General features: G+C 42.9%; 1 protein-coding gene across 5 annotated transcripts in view; it reads right to left on the reverse strand.

The window, feature by feature from the left end:
* PDE10A (phosphodiesterase 10A) overlaps nt 1-17,279 on the reverse strand; it is a 293,855-nt gene that overhangs the window by 104,868 nt on the left and 171,708 nt on the right. For all 5 annotated transcript variants that reach the window (XM_047734525.1, XM_047734526.1, XM_047734528.1 and 2 more), the window contains exon 3: nt 6,414-6,442. In XM_047734525.1, coding sequence (XP_047590481.1) covers nt 6,414-6,442 — 29 coding nt within the window. The remainder of the gene's footprint in view (nt 1-6,413; nt 6,443-17,279) is intronic.

Consider the following 17,279-nt stretch of genomic DNA (forward strand, 5'->3'; position numbering starts at 1 on the left):
CTGCCCCCCACCAAATAAATCAATAAATAAATGCAAAAAAACCCAAACCCAAACCAAAAAACAATGAACAACCAAAAACCAAACAAACAAAAACAAAAAAAGAACGATCCCAGGAAAAACAATCATTTAAAAGTTGTCATTCTAGGTACACCTGGCCGGCTCAGTCAGTGGAGTGTGTGGCTCTTGATCGTGGGGTTGTGGGTTCAAGCCCCATGTTTGGTTGTGAGATAACTTAAAAATAAAATCTTAAAAAAAAAAAGTTATTAGTCTATAATCTTTCCCCTCTCACTTTGTTAAAGAACTAAAGAAGATAAAAACAGAGAAGCCAGGGAACTGTGGCAGCCACGTGCCACTGATTTCAAGGCGACACAAGGCCAGTGAAACCAAATCAAAAACAGTCACCAGGGGCTTACTTAAAATTCCCCGTCCCCAGAAATGGCACTGCTGCATTAAGTCAGTAACAAATGCTCTAGGGAAATTAATGACATGGGATCTGAAATGCACCTGGTGAGCAGTGGATGCCGGTTCCCTCTGTTTATGCGGTAGGACCCTGTATTTAGGAATACACTGAGAAATTCAAGGAAACCAGGATTCACTAACAGAATGAAACATTTTTCCCATCTTAGGAAATCACTAAATAGACTGGATGTAGCCGTACTGTTTACCAGGACAGGTTAAAATGAAAAAACACTGCAAAGAGATCTTGATTCCAAAATAACAATTTGTTTCAGTCAACAACAGACAAATGGCACAGGTAAATTTCTCCTGTGGCAATGTCCCCCACTGTTCCCTCCCTGTCCCCCTGGGTGACCTACTACGGAATCAGTGTTGCTGAACCTCGCTAGCTAGGTTTCCAATGCAACATCTAACAGGAGAATTCTCACAACATGTACAGCTACGGTGTGCAGAGACAAGGAAATTCTACCCATAAACACCACCCCTAACATTTTCGAGGGGAGACAAACAAAAAAAACGGAAGTCATCAAATAACCTCTCAACATACATAACATGAGAAAAAGAAGAACTACCTGAGATACACAAGGTGTGAGTACTATGCTGGTGTACCCAGGATAAAGCTACTTCGAGATGTGAGCGGAAGAATATGTGAAAAGTCAATTTTAGGAAAGCAACTGCTTTCAAAAAACTTGAAAGAATTAATAAGAATTTACTAATGATGTCAAAAGACACACAGAAATGAAGGAAAAGCACCAAAATACAGAGGTAACTTTAATCAGAAAGAGCCATTGTAAATTTAAACAGAATTAGGAACAGTACAGAATTATTTTGCTGAAGTCTGTGTCGATGATGCAGAGAGTGATTCTGAGCGTTTCTTTAGAAGACATGAAGGGAAAGACTGCGTATTTGGTATCTTGAAGAGAACAAAACAGAAAGGACAGAACTGACCCACCAAGAAACAAACAAACAAAACAGCCCGTGCTAAAGAAGGACTCGGAGTGACCGAGAGCGCTCGCCACATGCCAGGCTAAAGTAACAAAAGCTGAAGCATTTACATGTAACCCAGTAAAAGTAATGAATTCCAATAGCAAATGACAGTCTGCTAAACATTCAGAAAAGAAAAAAGCATCATTTACACACACACACACACACACACACACACACACACCAGGATACAATGGAGTGTATCTACAGCATTTTGAGGGACACAGGCAGTATCCAAGAATTCCAGACCAAGCTAGAATCTGGTGGATCCCAGCAACTCGGCATCCACACTTCTGACCTTGGTATTTTCTTTCTCTCTTCTCGTCAGAAATCTTTGACTTACAAGCTGGAACCACCCCAACAATAGCGACAATAGTAATAACAGAAGAAACGGTTAACTGTGCCAATGAGATGAAAACAAGGGACAGATATGGCTGACAGCCGCCCTCTCCCTTGAGCAGAGATGTCCCCCTGCTTACCCTCTGTGACCAGGGCTTTCCTGCGCTCACCCAGCTCCGGCTCACGCCTCCCTGCCCCGCACACTGTGGGCAGCCTCCCGTCTCAGGCCCCTGCCCTTATTGTGCCGTCGGCCTGCAACACTCGCCCCCCAGGTCTCAGCAAGGTTCACGGCTTCAAGTCCCCTGGGCCTCCCCTCAGTCACTTTCCTGGTGAGCCACGCCGGCCGGCACAGGCGCCCAGCCCGACACCCCACAGCCCGGCTCCGTCTCTCCGGTGTCCATCACCGCCGACCCTGGTGGATGCTACTTCCTTCCCGTGTTTACTGCCTCCACCGCGCCACACGGACGGACACACTGCGATGGGAGACATTCTGGCTAGTTTCTTCCCTGATGAGCCCAGATGAGGGTCAACCACTATGGTGACAGACGGTCGCCGTGTGATCAGAAAACCGTAGCAGACTGCCCAGATACGCGGCTTCGTTTCGTCGGTTTCGCTCAGAGTAGATTCCAAGCCCCGTGTGGAGCTCACCGTGGGGCTTAACCTCCCAACGCTGAGATCAAGATCCGAGCTGAGACCAAGAGCCGGACGCTGGGCCCTCTGAGCCCCCAGGCGTCCCCAGATATGCGGCTTTTAACAAGGCATTTGACACAGTACTTCACATCATTATTATCGGTGAAATTCTCATGGGTAGTACTGCCTTATTTATTTAATAAACTGAAAAGGGACATAGGAAAAGAACTGGAAAAATTACTCAAATATGCAGCTTCAAAAATGAAACAGAATGTTAGGTAAAGGAGGGTAAGACGGAGGCTTTCCTCGGAGTGTTAGGATGGTCCAAAACAAGGTCAAACAAAGCTTAAATAAACACACAGTCCTGTGGTTAAATGTGTTCTTAAAAATCTGTTGACAAAGGAGTTTTCTTGGTTTTCCTCACGTTACTGAGTTACTGACTTTTTTCTTTCTGAATCTCTTTTGATAACTTTCCGTGTCTTCTCCACGGGACAACTGGCGCGTCCAAAGTTCAGTGCTCAAACCGTTCCTCTCCACAAACTCCCAAAGTGATGCTGTCCCATCCCACGGCATCTACTGCGCGTACAGACCCAAACACACCCACATCCCTCGCTGTGGCCTTTCCTCTTGGCTCAACAGCGTACGCGCCTGCTTTCCAAACATCTCCAGTCTGATGTCTGAGAACTCCAATCTCGCTTGTCCAAGACCAACTGATGGAGCTCCCAGCCTTGCCCCCCCACATGCATCCTGCTGTCGCCCCACAGTCGTAAAGAGAAACTTCCTTGGGCCAGGTGCTCAGACCGAACAAGCTGTGAGTCATTACTAATCCCTGCCCCTCACCACCACGACAACGTGAGCCCTTCCTTCTCAGTACACCTGACTCTGATCACACTTCACCATCACAGCCCTCACTTGGGTGTCCTCCCCTCCCGGCCTGCACACTCTGGACTAGCACAGAGCGTCTACGTCCGTGCTGACCCCCCTCTTCCACTCCAACCCCATCGCTCACCGGCCACCATTACTCAGTCTGCTCTAGACACACTGGTCTACCTCAGCCCTTTGTAGCAGCCGTCTCCTCCTCCTGGATGGTTTTTTAATTCCCTTAGGTCCCTGCTCAAAGACCGAGTATCACATAAACCCCTCTGACCACCCTAGTGTACAAGAAGCCAGTAAGTGCACTCCAGACCCCCCACCACTCTCTAGCTTACCCAGCTTGATTTTTCTATGTATTTATCAGAACTTAGCATTACCTGATATGCATAAATCAAACATTTTTTCAACGGTCTCCACCACGCCCTCCTCCACAGTGTGCCCTCCTCCACGCACACGGGGGGAACCAGAATCTGTTTGGCTCACACTATATCCCCAGCACATAGGACGAGGTCCGGCACACAAACCTCAGGTAAGGAGGAAGACAGGGAGAGAGAAAGGGACAGAGGAGAGGAAGAGGAAGAGAGGGGATGGGTACAGACTTAACTGACTTGACTTCACTTTAAAAAAAAAAAAAATCTTGCTTTCTAAAGGATTAGTAACCAGAAATGTTGTATAATTTCTTGAAAAAGTGAATTCTCCCTTCAAACTGTATTAAAGATACACTGTTTCCAAGCAGTTACCTGTCCTCCCCCATGCTGTCAGAGTCAGGCCACCATGGGTCTGCGATGTCATGTCACAGCTGCTACCTGCTAAAAATGTACTGATATAGACACTTGGTCCAGAGAATGTCTAAGTAGATGCGAGGGAGGCATTTTGGGGAAAATGTTTCAAAAGTAGGTGCGCTTCACTGGGAAGAGAGAACGTAACCCCTCTATTCAGAGAGCTCTCGTGTGGAGTGTGGGGGATAGTTACGTTCTTGTTTGTTTGTTTGTTTTTGAGTTGCTACAGAAATCAAGGAAAGTATTAATTTAAAAAAAAAAAAAAAGGAAAAACCCATACTAACAGATGACAGTTACGGAGAGGTGGTTTGGCTCTAAATGGGAAAGTGTCTCACAAAACTCAGAACGCTCTGTGGGTGCGACAGCCGCGCTCATAAGGAGCACGACTTTTGACAACGGATGTTCCCAAACAAGCCCTCCCTCCAAAAGGCTGCACTATGCATTTCTAAACCTTTTCTTTTTTAAATATATATAAAGATTTTATTTACTTATTTGAGAGAGAGAGATCATGAGCAAGGGGAGCGGCAGGCAAAGAGAGAGAGAGGAGGAAGCAGGCTCCCCGCTGAGCAGGGAGCCCAATGCAGGGCTCCATCCCAGGACCCTGAGATCATGACCTGAGCCGAAGGCAGAGGCTTAACCCACTGAGCCCCCCAGGCGCCCTCATTTCTAAACCTTAATTTTAATTGGAAACAACAGTGTGCTGTTACAGAAAGCAAATTCTGAATATCCGTCATGAACCCTGATATATGGGTTATATTGAGAATAAACCATTTTAAAGATCTTGGCAATGGATACTACCCTAGTATCTATTCTAGTATTATCTATTAAGTGTCTATTCTATTCTACTCTCAGCTCATAAATTAGAAATTCTCAACTGGAGATAGACTTTCTCAACATGAGGCACAAAATAAGAGACCCTTATAAAATAACAGCAAAGAATGATACTTTTGTCATCACTTCTAATGGCCTTAAAAATAGTCCATGGTGCTGTCTGAGCACACATCTCCCCTCTCTTCAGCCAGAAAGAAGGCACTGGCATACTAAGAATGACATGACAATGTCATCCGAATCCGACCTGTCTTGCAGCGATGTTTTGTATAACTAAATTATACAGAAATGCGTTCAGTAAAATAAAAAATTCCACTCCTTGTCTATACAACTGTTCTACCCAAATACAACCTAGTTTATATTTAAAGGAGTGCGATGCAGTCACAAAATCAGTTATAACACTGGCACAAAATCTCTGTATGTGGAGACTCCAGAGGCGAAGAAAGTGGGTTCTGGCTGGCAGGTGAACAGAATTAATGTACTGACAGAAGGCCGGCCTCAGAAGTACAGTTCCACTCTTTGTCGTCAACAGGACAGAATGTCAGGAAAACACAGATTGCTTAAAACTACCTCTTTGGGGGCATTTCTTTCCCCATCTCCTTCGAAAACAACAACAAAATCTAAAGTTTCTTCGGGACTGTCAATGTTAAATTGCGGTTAGGTATCTCTTGTAGTTTGGGTTACAAAACAACGGGGACTGTTGGTGAGGAAACTGTAGATTTCTGCCCACCACCTTGATATATAAAGTGCACGGTGCTACTGCAGAGCTCTGAGACGGCAGACTGCTGATCTCAACAACCCCAGTCTCGGGACTCTGCCTGCAAACTGATTATTTTCAATATTCCACATTTAAGATCTTTATTGTATACAAAATATATAATTAGAAGATTTACATATGTAATTAATTATAACTTTGCATTACTATGCATAGTTTGCTAAATGCTTTCAGTACTCACAACCCATACGTTTTTAAGTTTGGTTAAGTCTCTTAAAGTTAACCCTACGTAATTTCTCTTGGACAGGAAAACAGTGCGTTTAATATGTCTAAAAGTACCGAGGAATGCCCTGTCTCGAATACGTAAGCAGTCACCTTTCGTTCGCCCACAAACAGGGTGCGTGAACTCAAAGGCAGGGTAAAGCCGCTTGCTGGGGGAGCGAGAGGCAGAGGCTTCCGCCGCCTGCCGCCACACAGGGAAGGCTTGTGTCGGTGCAAGAGAAGCTAGAAACCCAGTCTTTACACGCAGGCTCTCAATTTCCAACGTTGGCAGCTCGTTCAGAAAACCCCATAAGCACGTGCAATGCAGACAAAGAGCAGCCGCGAGCTGTACTCACTTTGGGGGCTCCCAGTCTGCAACAGCTCTCCCTACCGACTTTCCTCCCTATTAATGAGTGATGCGCTGGGGCAGACACTCAGGCTTTGCCATTATTTTTCCAATACTTTAACATGTGAGAGCAGTGAGAAAACACAGGAACGTTATTTATTTCCTACACTGTGGTGACAGAAATTACATTCTCATTACTTACCCTGCTGACTTCCTTAGGAGCCGACTCATCTGGTGGAAGGAAAAGGAAGGGAAAAACACAATTAGAAACTTTGAGTAGGTTCTGAAATACAGAATATGTCATTCACTCTCAGTAAACTAGAAGGCTGCTTTGCTACGTTTTCTCTTACAAAATCAAAGAATTTGGCTTTACACATCTATCAACGAAAGATTAAACATAAGAGTTAGGTGCACGAAATACCACAGGCCACTTCCAAGATCACCTTGTGAGACGTTCTGAAACGGTAGCACCTGCAAGTGATATTGTACATGACCCAACCCCACGGCTCTCGCAGTGCCCGAGAACACCTGTGCTGCTGGGGTTAACTGCTGCATTTCTCACCTGCTGGAGTAAGACACGACCGTGCACAGCACCCGGGCCGACGCACAAAGGACACCACAAGGCAGCTTTGTCCCACAGGTCCTGGGCATCGGGGGCTCTCCTGTACTAGACTGTCAGCAGTGTTTCCCATAAAGCGAGACCGATGGATGAATGGATGGATGGATGGACGGCATGCCTAGGTGCAGCCCTCTGAGAGGCTCTCCCCTGTGGTTGGCCACATGACAACAGCATGCCTACATGACCAACAGGGTACAAGAAACAAACTGGCCAGGACTCCATTCTCGATCACTGGCTCGGACCCAAAGTATATTTATGCGGCCCTTTCGGACAGCGGCTGGCTGGGCCTCTCCAGAGCCCTCACTGGGAAGCAGCCTTTAATTAATCCTACCACTATTCTGTGTCTTCCTGATCAATCAAATCCTGTCTGACTACCACCATTAGTGTACACTTAACATGCCCCAAACCTCGTGGATTCTGTGTTCTGCCAAAGCACGGTCTAATTTATCTCGACACTGACAAAAACATGTCTGTCCCACACATTCAAACAGGGCTGGGATGCTCCTTCCTCTTTCAATATCCTTGTTAACTGACCTGCTTAGGCCTGTTGTTTTCTCTGTGCTAATCTTTCTCCAATTTGTTGCTTCCCACCATTTCGACAGATAACACCACATCTGGCGCCAAATCGACCAGCAGCCTCCAAACTGTCGCTGAATCTGGTATCTGCCCCAGCAAGCACGCCACACACGCGTGTGTACACACGTACACACACACACACACGTCTACCCCATCCCTCCAATGCTCCAGAACCTAAAGGAAACTAGATTTCCATGCTAGCTAAAATAAGTGACTTCACCCGGAGCGTTTTAGAAATTACCAAGCTTGGGACTATTGGAGGAGAGATGTTCAATAAATAGTCCCTGTTTGGGGGCATCATTGTATTGTTTCCAAGTGGCTTGAGTACTGCATCCCATTCCCTGGAATGTCCCTGAGGAAGAGCACTTAACTTTGCCTTCCATACTGAAGTCACATCATAGCAGAGTTTCCTCTACTCCTCAATTCCCAACCCCTAGCCTCTCCCCAACTGCCCCCAGAGATGGGACTATGCGATTTAGTCATTACAACAAATGTATGAGCAGATCCTAAAGTTGTGGAGACCGGACATGTTCTTAACTGTTTTCTAAGAAATGCAGTGAGCAGGTCACATGTCCCAGGGGATTAAGAAACACATAATGAAAAGCAGTTGTATGAGGTTTCCTCTCAGGACTGACTGGCGCTTGAGCCTGTGGCATTTCGGAACCTCCCAGTGTCCAGAGCCACCCCGAGATCTGAATGCTGGCTTAAGGGAAGAATCTGAACGTCCAGGCATCGATAAATTCATGTACCCTTTGCCTTTTCCCTCAGTTTTGCTTGACGCGTCTCAAATCATACTTGAGTGTCCGTAAGATACCCTCCCAGTATGTATTTCTGCATACCCGAGGTGTACTTATATAATCCTCCAAAGGAATTTTCTCCCCGATTAGCTGTTCTTCCCAAGGCTTTTAAAAATCATCAAAATGATGTTGAGATTGAAGATGCTCTCTTCTTTTTCTTCTCTTCTTTTACATTTCTCTTTAACAGTCATAGACATTCTCTCTCTGCAATTAGTTTTCTCATTTAATCATCCCACTAATCCCACTAGAATGTTAGCTCCTTGAGAACAAGGAGACACACCCGGCATATAAGGATCCCGTAGTATATGTATTTGTTGAACAAACAAATGTTAATTGAACCCCTAAAGCTGCATAAAAATTAGTGTCTGCTGTGGTGAACATTTTTGTTACTAATTTGATGCTCAAGAATTATGCAAAATCTTGCATCCATGGCAATTTCTTACTTTGCCATGATCCCCAACGCCTTTCATTTGAAAGGAAGCTTTACTGCTGAGCTGTGTGAAATGTGGTTCCAACAGTTCAGTCCTGAGTGTGTGTTGGAAGTACGGAGACCTTCCCGTCATGGGTTCTTAGTAGAAGACGTGCAAGCCCAGGGCTCTTACTCTGGAATCGCCAGACGATTTGCCAGGAATGATGAACTGCATGAGGGGGCTGGGATGAAGCTTCTGCTCTGTTATTTTGAAAATGTCTTTGTGGAAAAAACTTTTTCAGAATCAAATTATATTGTCAGGATATTCTTTAAGTCAAAAATAAGTCCTTAAAAATCTTTAAAACTGTGCATATAGTTGTACTTTTATTTTTGTGGTCACTTTTGACAGTACTTTGAGTATGAACTGGGATTTCAGGAATGACTCCAAATATAATTAGAAACCAAGGGAACTCGTACTTTGATGGCTGATTTGAAGTTCCGTGGCTGCTTACATGTTCTTCTTTACTTGGTGTTTAGTTTTGGCTTTATTACTCTATGTTCCGAGAATGCGTTTTGAACAATTTCTACTTTATAAATTGATCAATCATTTCCTCAAGTTTAACATACATTTTTACTACATCTTTCCATGGACAAGCTTTTCGGTGCTCATTCTGTAGGATGGGAAGAGAAGTTCAAGATTTTTTAAATTGGAAGATACGGATACTGTGCATCCAAAGGAAAGACGCTGTGATCAGAAGGGACGGACACTGGTGATCTCTGGAGGGACTTCGCTGTGCCTCTGTCCTGAGAGACCGCCCGTTCACGTCACCATGTGGGGTTTGCAGGTGTTCTAGTATTTCAAAGTAGAGCATATCTGTTTTCTCATCATGGAAAATACTTATTTTCCGTGAAAATTTACATATACAATTGACTGTTGAACAACATGGGTTTGACCTGAACGGTCCACTTACATGCGGATTTTTTGGACAAATATACTGTAGTGCTATAATGTATTTTTCTTATGTTTTTCTTAATATTTTCCGATCCCTAGTTTAGATTATTGTGGGGCTACAAAATGTGTTAATCTATGTTTATGTTACTAGTAAGTTTTCTTCTGGTCAACAGCAGGCTCTTAGCAGCTAAGTTTGGGGAGTCAAGTTACATGCAGATCCTCAACAGGTGGTGCTGGTGGGGGACAGGTCAGCACCCCTAAGCCCCGCAGTGTTCAAGGGTCAACTCTACTTCCAAGGCCTCTGTCAGCCACCCTGCATTCTGCGGGAGCTGCGGGCTTGTCTACAGACAGCCGTCTTCTTACAACAGCGTGCTCTTAACGACTCAATCCCCAAATATTTAACAAATATGTAATATGTGCCAGATTCTGAATAATTGCCCCAGTTGGCCCAATCAGACAGAAGGGAAGGACTTCTCTATCATGGCTTTAAGAGAACCACAAGATACTGACTGGCAGGCCCTAGTGAGTGCCATCACGAGGGGAGTCGACCTGAGATCAGCTGACCTTGAAGCCTCCTTTACCTAGGGGCCCCTACGCATGTGAAAGGTAATTTCTCTCTTTATTAAAGCCAATTTTACGAGGTAAAACTAAAAACACTTCAAAAAAGCATGGAGGAAAGGTAACAAGATGTCACTAGGATATTACTTTTATGCCACTAAACTAATACACTGTTACTTAAAATGAAAACTCCAGAAAGCTCTTCTATTTCCTACCAAAAAAATAAACAAATTCCTTTGTGTAGGATTTAAGTTCTCACAGTTTGGTTCTGCCCTATTTTTCCCAACTGGAACATGCAACACCTGGGACTCCCCACTCCAGGAGGACTGGTCTTTCTAGAGCCTCAAACATGTTTCGCTGACTCTTAACTCAAAATCTTTGTACCTTCAAATAACAATTATGGAGTACCTGCTCGGTGCCTGGCACTCTTCTGGGTGCCTACAATGTATCTCGAACAAAAGAAAAAGACAATCATCTCTGTCCTTATGAAGCTTTATCCTAAAGGCAGAAGGGAGTCCACAAACATGTTAGGACACTAGACTGTACAGCAAGTTCCCAGTGGTAAGTGCCTGAAAGTGGGACACGAAGTGGTGTAGCTTGGGGAGCCTCAGACAGCAACACGGAAGCGGTGGTCAGAGCAGGCCTGATCCAGGGGTTGAGCTATGAAAGCAGCTCCCTGCAGGAAGCGCATTCCAGGCAGAAGAATTAGTCTGAGCAGAGACCAGAGACTTGAGTGTCCCTGCTGTTTTTTGCCAAGGTTGATCCGTCCCCCCTGTCAGGAATTTAGCTCAGCCTGCCTTCTGCCCGTGAGGCCTTCTCAAAGGCACGTGGCCTGCATCCTTTCCTCCGCTGTCTCCTATACTGCTCTCCGGCTGGGAGAAGCAGAGCACCGTAGGAAGAAGGTAAGTGCTGAGTCCACACAGATCTATTTTCAAATCCCAGCTTCACTGACAAGCCACACCTGGGTTCCTTGACGGCTCAGACTCGAAATACCGTCGCTTAGAGGAGGAGGTCCGGTCAGACGGCGTTAGGGGCGAACGGGACAGAGTACGCAGAGCTCTTGCGCACAGTGAGCTGTCCGCAGACTCGTTTTTGTCTCTCCCTATTCCGTGCGCCATGAATTCCGTTCTGCCTTCTGCTCACAGTGAGACACACGAGGGTGACTTAACTTCCTGACGCAACAGAAGTTGTTGCAGACAAGAGACAACCTCTAACAGTTCTCTTCCATTACTCAACAAAAAGCCACTCCAAAAGAGACTCCTGAGTGATGGAGACACAGCTAAGGCGGCTTCTGTGTGCAGAGCATCTTTCTACAGACATCAACAGAGTGGGAAACACTAGAAGCCTGTCGCTTCCGCCCATGTTCTAAACCTTCTTTGTGCAACTTGTAAGCATACCAATCGCTTTGTTTTCTTCTCTCTCTCAATTTTTTTAACATTAAAACCAGACATTAATGGGAGAACGGAACCCATCTCATCAAGAACTTCAGCCCCAGGTGAGCTGGTTTGTGCCAATAAACCCTCTACTTTGCAGAGTCACTAATGGGGAAAAAGAAAGAAACTATACATTGCTAAGTAACGCAAAGGTATAAAGAACTATACACTTGTGACATTCTTGGTCAGAAAAAAAGGGGGGGAGGATATATATAAGTTCACAAGCCAAATCATAAAACAGGCAAAGCTGTTATTTTTTCCCTGAGGACTATTATGATTTCTAATAACTCGGAGAATCACGTTTTCTAGCATATGCTATTGTAGCCTATTCTTCTGTACTTAATTCTATATGAACAGAGTAAGACCATTCCTAGTGAGAGTTAGTCCATGAAGCCTTCCAATTCCATATGTGAAAAGTGACGGCTGAAAATGGCACAGTGAGAACGGCAGGTACTTTTCTGTGCGTACAGAATGTAAGAATCTACAAAGTGGCTTCTTTATATGTTGTAAGTGCTGTATATACAATATGGCATCGTTGCTGTATTACAGCTAGCAGAAAATAACATATACATATGTTGGATTTCACTTATCTAGGCCATAGAAGCAAAGCTGAAAAAAGGTATCATGATGCCATCACCACATTTTTTTTGTTTTGTACATATTGTAGAAATTACTAGATATCTCTAAGTGGCCTGGAACCAGGTTGAGTCTATGATTCAGCTCCGTGTCCTAATCATTATTTGGATTGGCATCATGCTCGTGAGCAAAGGTAACTAACTTTAAAGTTTACCATGAGAAAAACCTGAGCAAACCATGCCAGACAGGCTCATATATATCCACATTTTAGGTTGATTTTGATTTCTCAGTTGATACTGTATGAGTTGCTAAAATATGTAAACAATTCTGTCACCCTGACAGGAGAAACTGGAGTTATTAAATGTAAGCTCTGGGAACATTTAGGAAATGATGCAGTCTTCACATGGAAAAGTCTGTATTTAACAATGCCTTCCAAAATTCATAGTTGCAAGTGGCTATTTGGAAGCTGCTAAGAAATTTTAGGAATTATAAATAAAAAATTACTGAGCTTCCCTAAAACTCTTATAGCACTGATGCATTTTGGGAAAGCTCTTTCTTATGTTGCTGCAACACTGAGGATGGGGGAAAATGAGAGATCCAAAGCTTACCTGTCTTATTTATAAAAATGATAAACAAAGAAGGGCTTAGTATCAAAGTTTATGGCCTGGGAGTTTTCTGAGGATGGAAATTGTCCTGAATGTACCATTCATCTCCTGATTCCCAAAATTCCCTGGAGCACATGAGATTTCATGAAATTTGGCTGATCACACACTACGTCAGCAGAGATCGTAACTGAAAATAGGATAAGATCCTTGCACTGAAGAAATTATGAACCTTAAGAACTCAGAAAAAGTTTAAATTTTACTGACTCACATTTTGAATCGCAGTGACAATAATATTAATAAATAAGTTGGAAACGTGTTGCCCAAGTTTTCAGTTGTCTCCAAATCTTCACTTTTAAAACTGTAGTTATGATAAACTTTGGTCTGCTGTAGCCTACTTACTACTGACTTCAATTTCACATCTCTGCACTTGTTACTTGTTAAAATCTCTTCAAAGGAAAAAATAAAGTAAGGACTTTATTCTGTTTCTACCAAGTCGCTTCCTGTTTACCCCACCCACCCTTCAGAACATCAAGCAGTAGATGGGAGTTCAGACCTCTGCCCTTCTCTTTAGTTTGCACGTACAAGGAAAACAGCAAGATGTGTAAAGAGTATCGCTTTATTTAAAAAAAAAAAAAAAAAGTTCTCAACGTCTGAAGAAAGATGAGGATTGTGGGTGCTTCCCTTTCTGTTTCAGACCAGCTGACTGGGCAGCACAGAAAACCTGTCCAGGTATAGAGTCTGCCCAGGCCCCTGGGAGCAAAGCGGTCTCGGCAGAGCGTGGCCGCAGGTCAGCGAGGCTGGCCCTGTGTGCGGTGCCCTTCCGTCACAGAACTGCCTATTCTCCAGGAATATGTTCACTTCTAGACGACATACGTTTTATTTAGTGTTGATGCCATCCAAAGGAATAAAGCAAACCAGGCAGACGCTTAGTGTTGCTGAGACACTAACACAAAATACTAGAACTGAAAAAAGAATTTAATTGTCCACAATTTCCAGCAAACTGGCTCTTTGTCATTACCACAATTCTGCTCCTTCAACATTTCTGGTATGGGTTAAGAAATGACAATGTCCAGATAATTCTGTATTAGAAGACTTTTTAGTTTAAAAGTAACGGCAGTTTACAACAATGAACCTTTGAACGCTTACTTTCCCTTTGTCTGAAGTTTCATACGGGTAACATTCCCTACAGTATGGAAAGAACACGCCACTTCTGCTCACGAAGGGTTAGCTGCTACAGAACTGTCTTCCAGTCATTAACAAGTGGAAAACCAGACAAAATACGTGAAGCAAAAGCTATTAGACATTGGTCACCAGGCTGTTCAACACTGTAACCCCAGAGATAAAACATGTGAAAAGAACTCTGATGCTCATCCAGGATAAAAACTCACAGCAAATTAGGAATTCAAGGGGATTTCATTACCCCAAAAACAGTATCTGTGAGAAACCTATGGGTGCTCCCACACCTGAAGGTGAAAGAGTAAATTCTTCCCTCTAAGATGCGGAACAAGAGATGAATACTTACTCTCACCTTTCCTATTCAACATTGTACCAGAGGTTCCAGCCAGCAAAACAAGACAAAAACATGTGTGGGGGTATGTGAGTGTGTATCCACCTATCTGTACACACATATAAACTTACCGGTTAAGTAAAATTATGTTATATACAAGTATTATGTATGTGGTATAGACTGGATTGGAAAGAAAAAAAAATAACACTATTCACAGATTACTCATGTAATTACTCTATAGGAAGCCCTATAGAATTTACCAAAACAACAACAACAACAACACTAGAACGCAAAAGTGGATTTAGTAAGGTTGTAAGATGCATGATCAGAAAAATTCAAGTACCACAGAGAAGTATACTGTTATATGATTAAGCAAAAGACCAAGAAAAGCCAAGTCAATTCTGAAAATGACAGAAGTTGTAGAAGTTACACTAAGTTACACAAAGAGTTTCTACAGGGACATCAGTCAAAGCTGGTGGAACTCTTCCGCACGTCCTCAGCAGCACTAGTGCCTTATGTATCTGATGACAGGCATCCTGACAGCTGTGAGGACACATCACAGTGTAGTTTGTATTCACACTTCCCTGATGGCGGGTGTTATTAATGTTCTATACTTTATACATGATTTTGTCAATTATACCTCAACAGAGCTGAAACAAAATACCTTGATGGTACCAATATAAGGACAGGCATGCAGGTCAGGGAGCCCGAACAGAGAAACTAAAAATAGACATACGCATATATGTGATTTTCAGCAATGGTATCAAACTTATTCACTGGAGTAGAGATTATCTTTCCAATAAATGGTGTTGGAAGAAATGGATATTCATACAGAAAAAAAAAAAAAAAAAAAAAAAAATTCAACCCTTACATTACACCACATATAAAAGCTTACTTGAAATGAATCATATAAGAGTGGAAACTAAAACATCTTGAATTAAGCATATTTCTTGGATTAAAGTAAAACCTATAAAGAAAAAATGATAAAATAGACTTTATCAAAATTAAGTATATTAGCTCTTCAAAAGACACTGTTAACAAAAAGAAATGCCATAAACTGAGAACTATAGAGTGTTACAGATCTGATTGAAAATTTGCATCTAAAATATATAATCTCACAACTCAAATATGAAAATAACAACTCCAATTTTAAAAGGGGCAAAATATTTTAATAGACGTCTCACAAAAGAAAATCTAGAAGTGGCAAACAAATTCATTAAAAAATGGCTGACGTCCTTAGATATCTGGGAAATGCAAACCACACCCACAATGAGGTATCCACACCTCCGGGAAGGTAAAGGGAAAAGGAAAAAATGTGAAGCAAGTGGACCTGCATGAATTGCTGAAGGTGTGCTAGATCCAATACCAAAACGTTCCTGAGAAACAGAAGCGAACAAAGCACAAGGTAAATCTGAGAAGTGTTCTGCTGAGAGAAACCAGACACACTGAATGATTCCCTTTACATGAAACTGTATAAGCAGGACAAAAGGCAGATCAGAGGTTGCCAGGGACTAGAGGCCGGGGATAGAGGGGGAGATAAGCTGCCAAGAGGCATACAGGAATATTCTAGAAAGGCAGAAATGTTGATGTGGTAGTGGTTACATGACAGTATGCATTCATGAAAATTCACTGAACCATATACTTAAGATCGGTCAGATTTATTATACATAAATTATGCCTAATAAGCTGATTAAACAAAAAGCTTTGCCTTGCACTTCGGCTTCAGCTCAGTGTGAAGTAAGCACCAGCACTTCCTCATTCCATTCTTGGTCCGTGTTTCCAGTCAAGATACCATCTTCACTGGAATTGTCCTCTTGGTCCCACACTCCAGTGCCAGCTAGAAGTGGAATGCTGGTGAGAAGTGGGGGTTAACATGGCCTGCGTCCCTCTCCGTTCTTTCCACTACCACCAGCCTTCAAGTCATTCCTCCATATCAACTAAGAGCCTTACAACCTGACCAATTTCAGTCCTTTCCCTCAAAACTGCCTCAAATCACTCTGTAGGGCTTTGATGTCTACATGGAAGACCACATGGGGCAGAAGGCAAGCAAACCAAAGGAATTTCACAGGGAATGGAGAAGCTGCTCTAGCAATAGGCTATCAGGGATTCAAAGAGAGTTTCGGGCAAGAAGGAAGGAGTGGCAGCACCAGTAAGAGTCCTCCTGGAGACCTGGTAGACAGAGGAGAGCCCCTGTTCCCACCCATCATGAATTAAAAGGCTCTAAGTCATGTTAGCCTCAGAAGGCTGAGCAGTGGGTTCAACAGATTCCAGAGGACAGTGTTAAAAGGTCAAAGGATACCCACCATCACCACCAGAATGTTTCCTAAGAGTTTCAAAGTACCTAGTTGTCTGATAGAAGAAAGGAATTAGGAAGAAGCTGTCCAAGACCAGACCTCTTATATAAACACTTTGGAAAACAATTTGGCACTTCTGAAAAACTAGTCCTAGGTATTGAGCTAAAACCAAGTATGCAAAACACCAAGTGTCCAAGAAACACCAAGTTAATGCAAAAGAAAAAGAAAGTAGGTTTTAAAGTACAAGTAACTGACACCTTTAATTGCTAAGATTATGTCTTCTACTATCAGTAGGAAATGTAATCCATGAGCAAGATGAGATCAGATAAATAAAATGATTCTTTTACATACACAAGTCAATCCTATTGCTGTATTTAGACAAAGGCTAAAGAATCATCTACAGTTCATTGTTCTTTAGCATTTCTTCATTATCATCAATTATAAAAATGGATTAACATTCATTTTCAGAAAACTCTGTTGACTTAAAAAACACTATGACTGTGTTTACCTGGAACTCAGTAAAAGAAGTGATAATGGAACAATTCCAGAATTGCACAAAGTAGAGATTGGTACAACAAGTATAGCCCAAGAAGAAATAATTTTTTAGAATGTTTTGGAGAACTTGAGATATGATAACCACTTAACTGAGATAAGAAGTCATATTTTTAGGACTTTATATTAAAGACCTGCACATTAAAGACCAATATTATGATGGTCTTTCCATTAACACTATAAAAATTAA

Source organism: Lutra lutra, chromosome 6 (genome assembly GCF_902655055.1).
Source record: "Lutra lutra chromosome 6, mLutLut1.2, whole genome shotgun sequence".
NCBI classification, from domain to species: domain Eukaryota; kingdom Metazoa; phylum Chordata; class Mammalia; order Carnivora; family Mustelidae; genus Lutra; species Lutra lutra.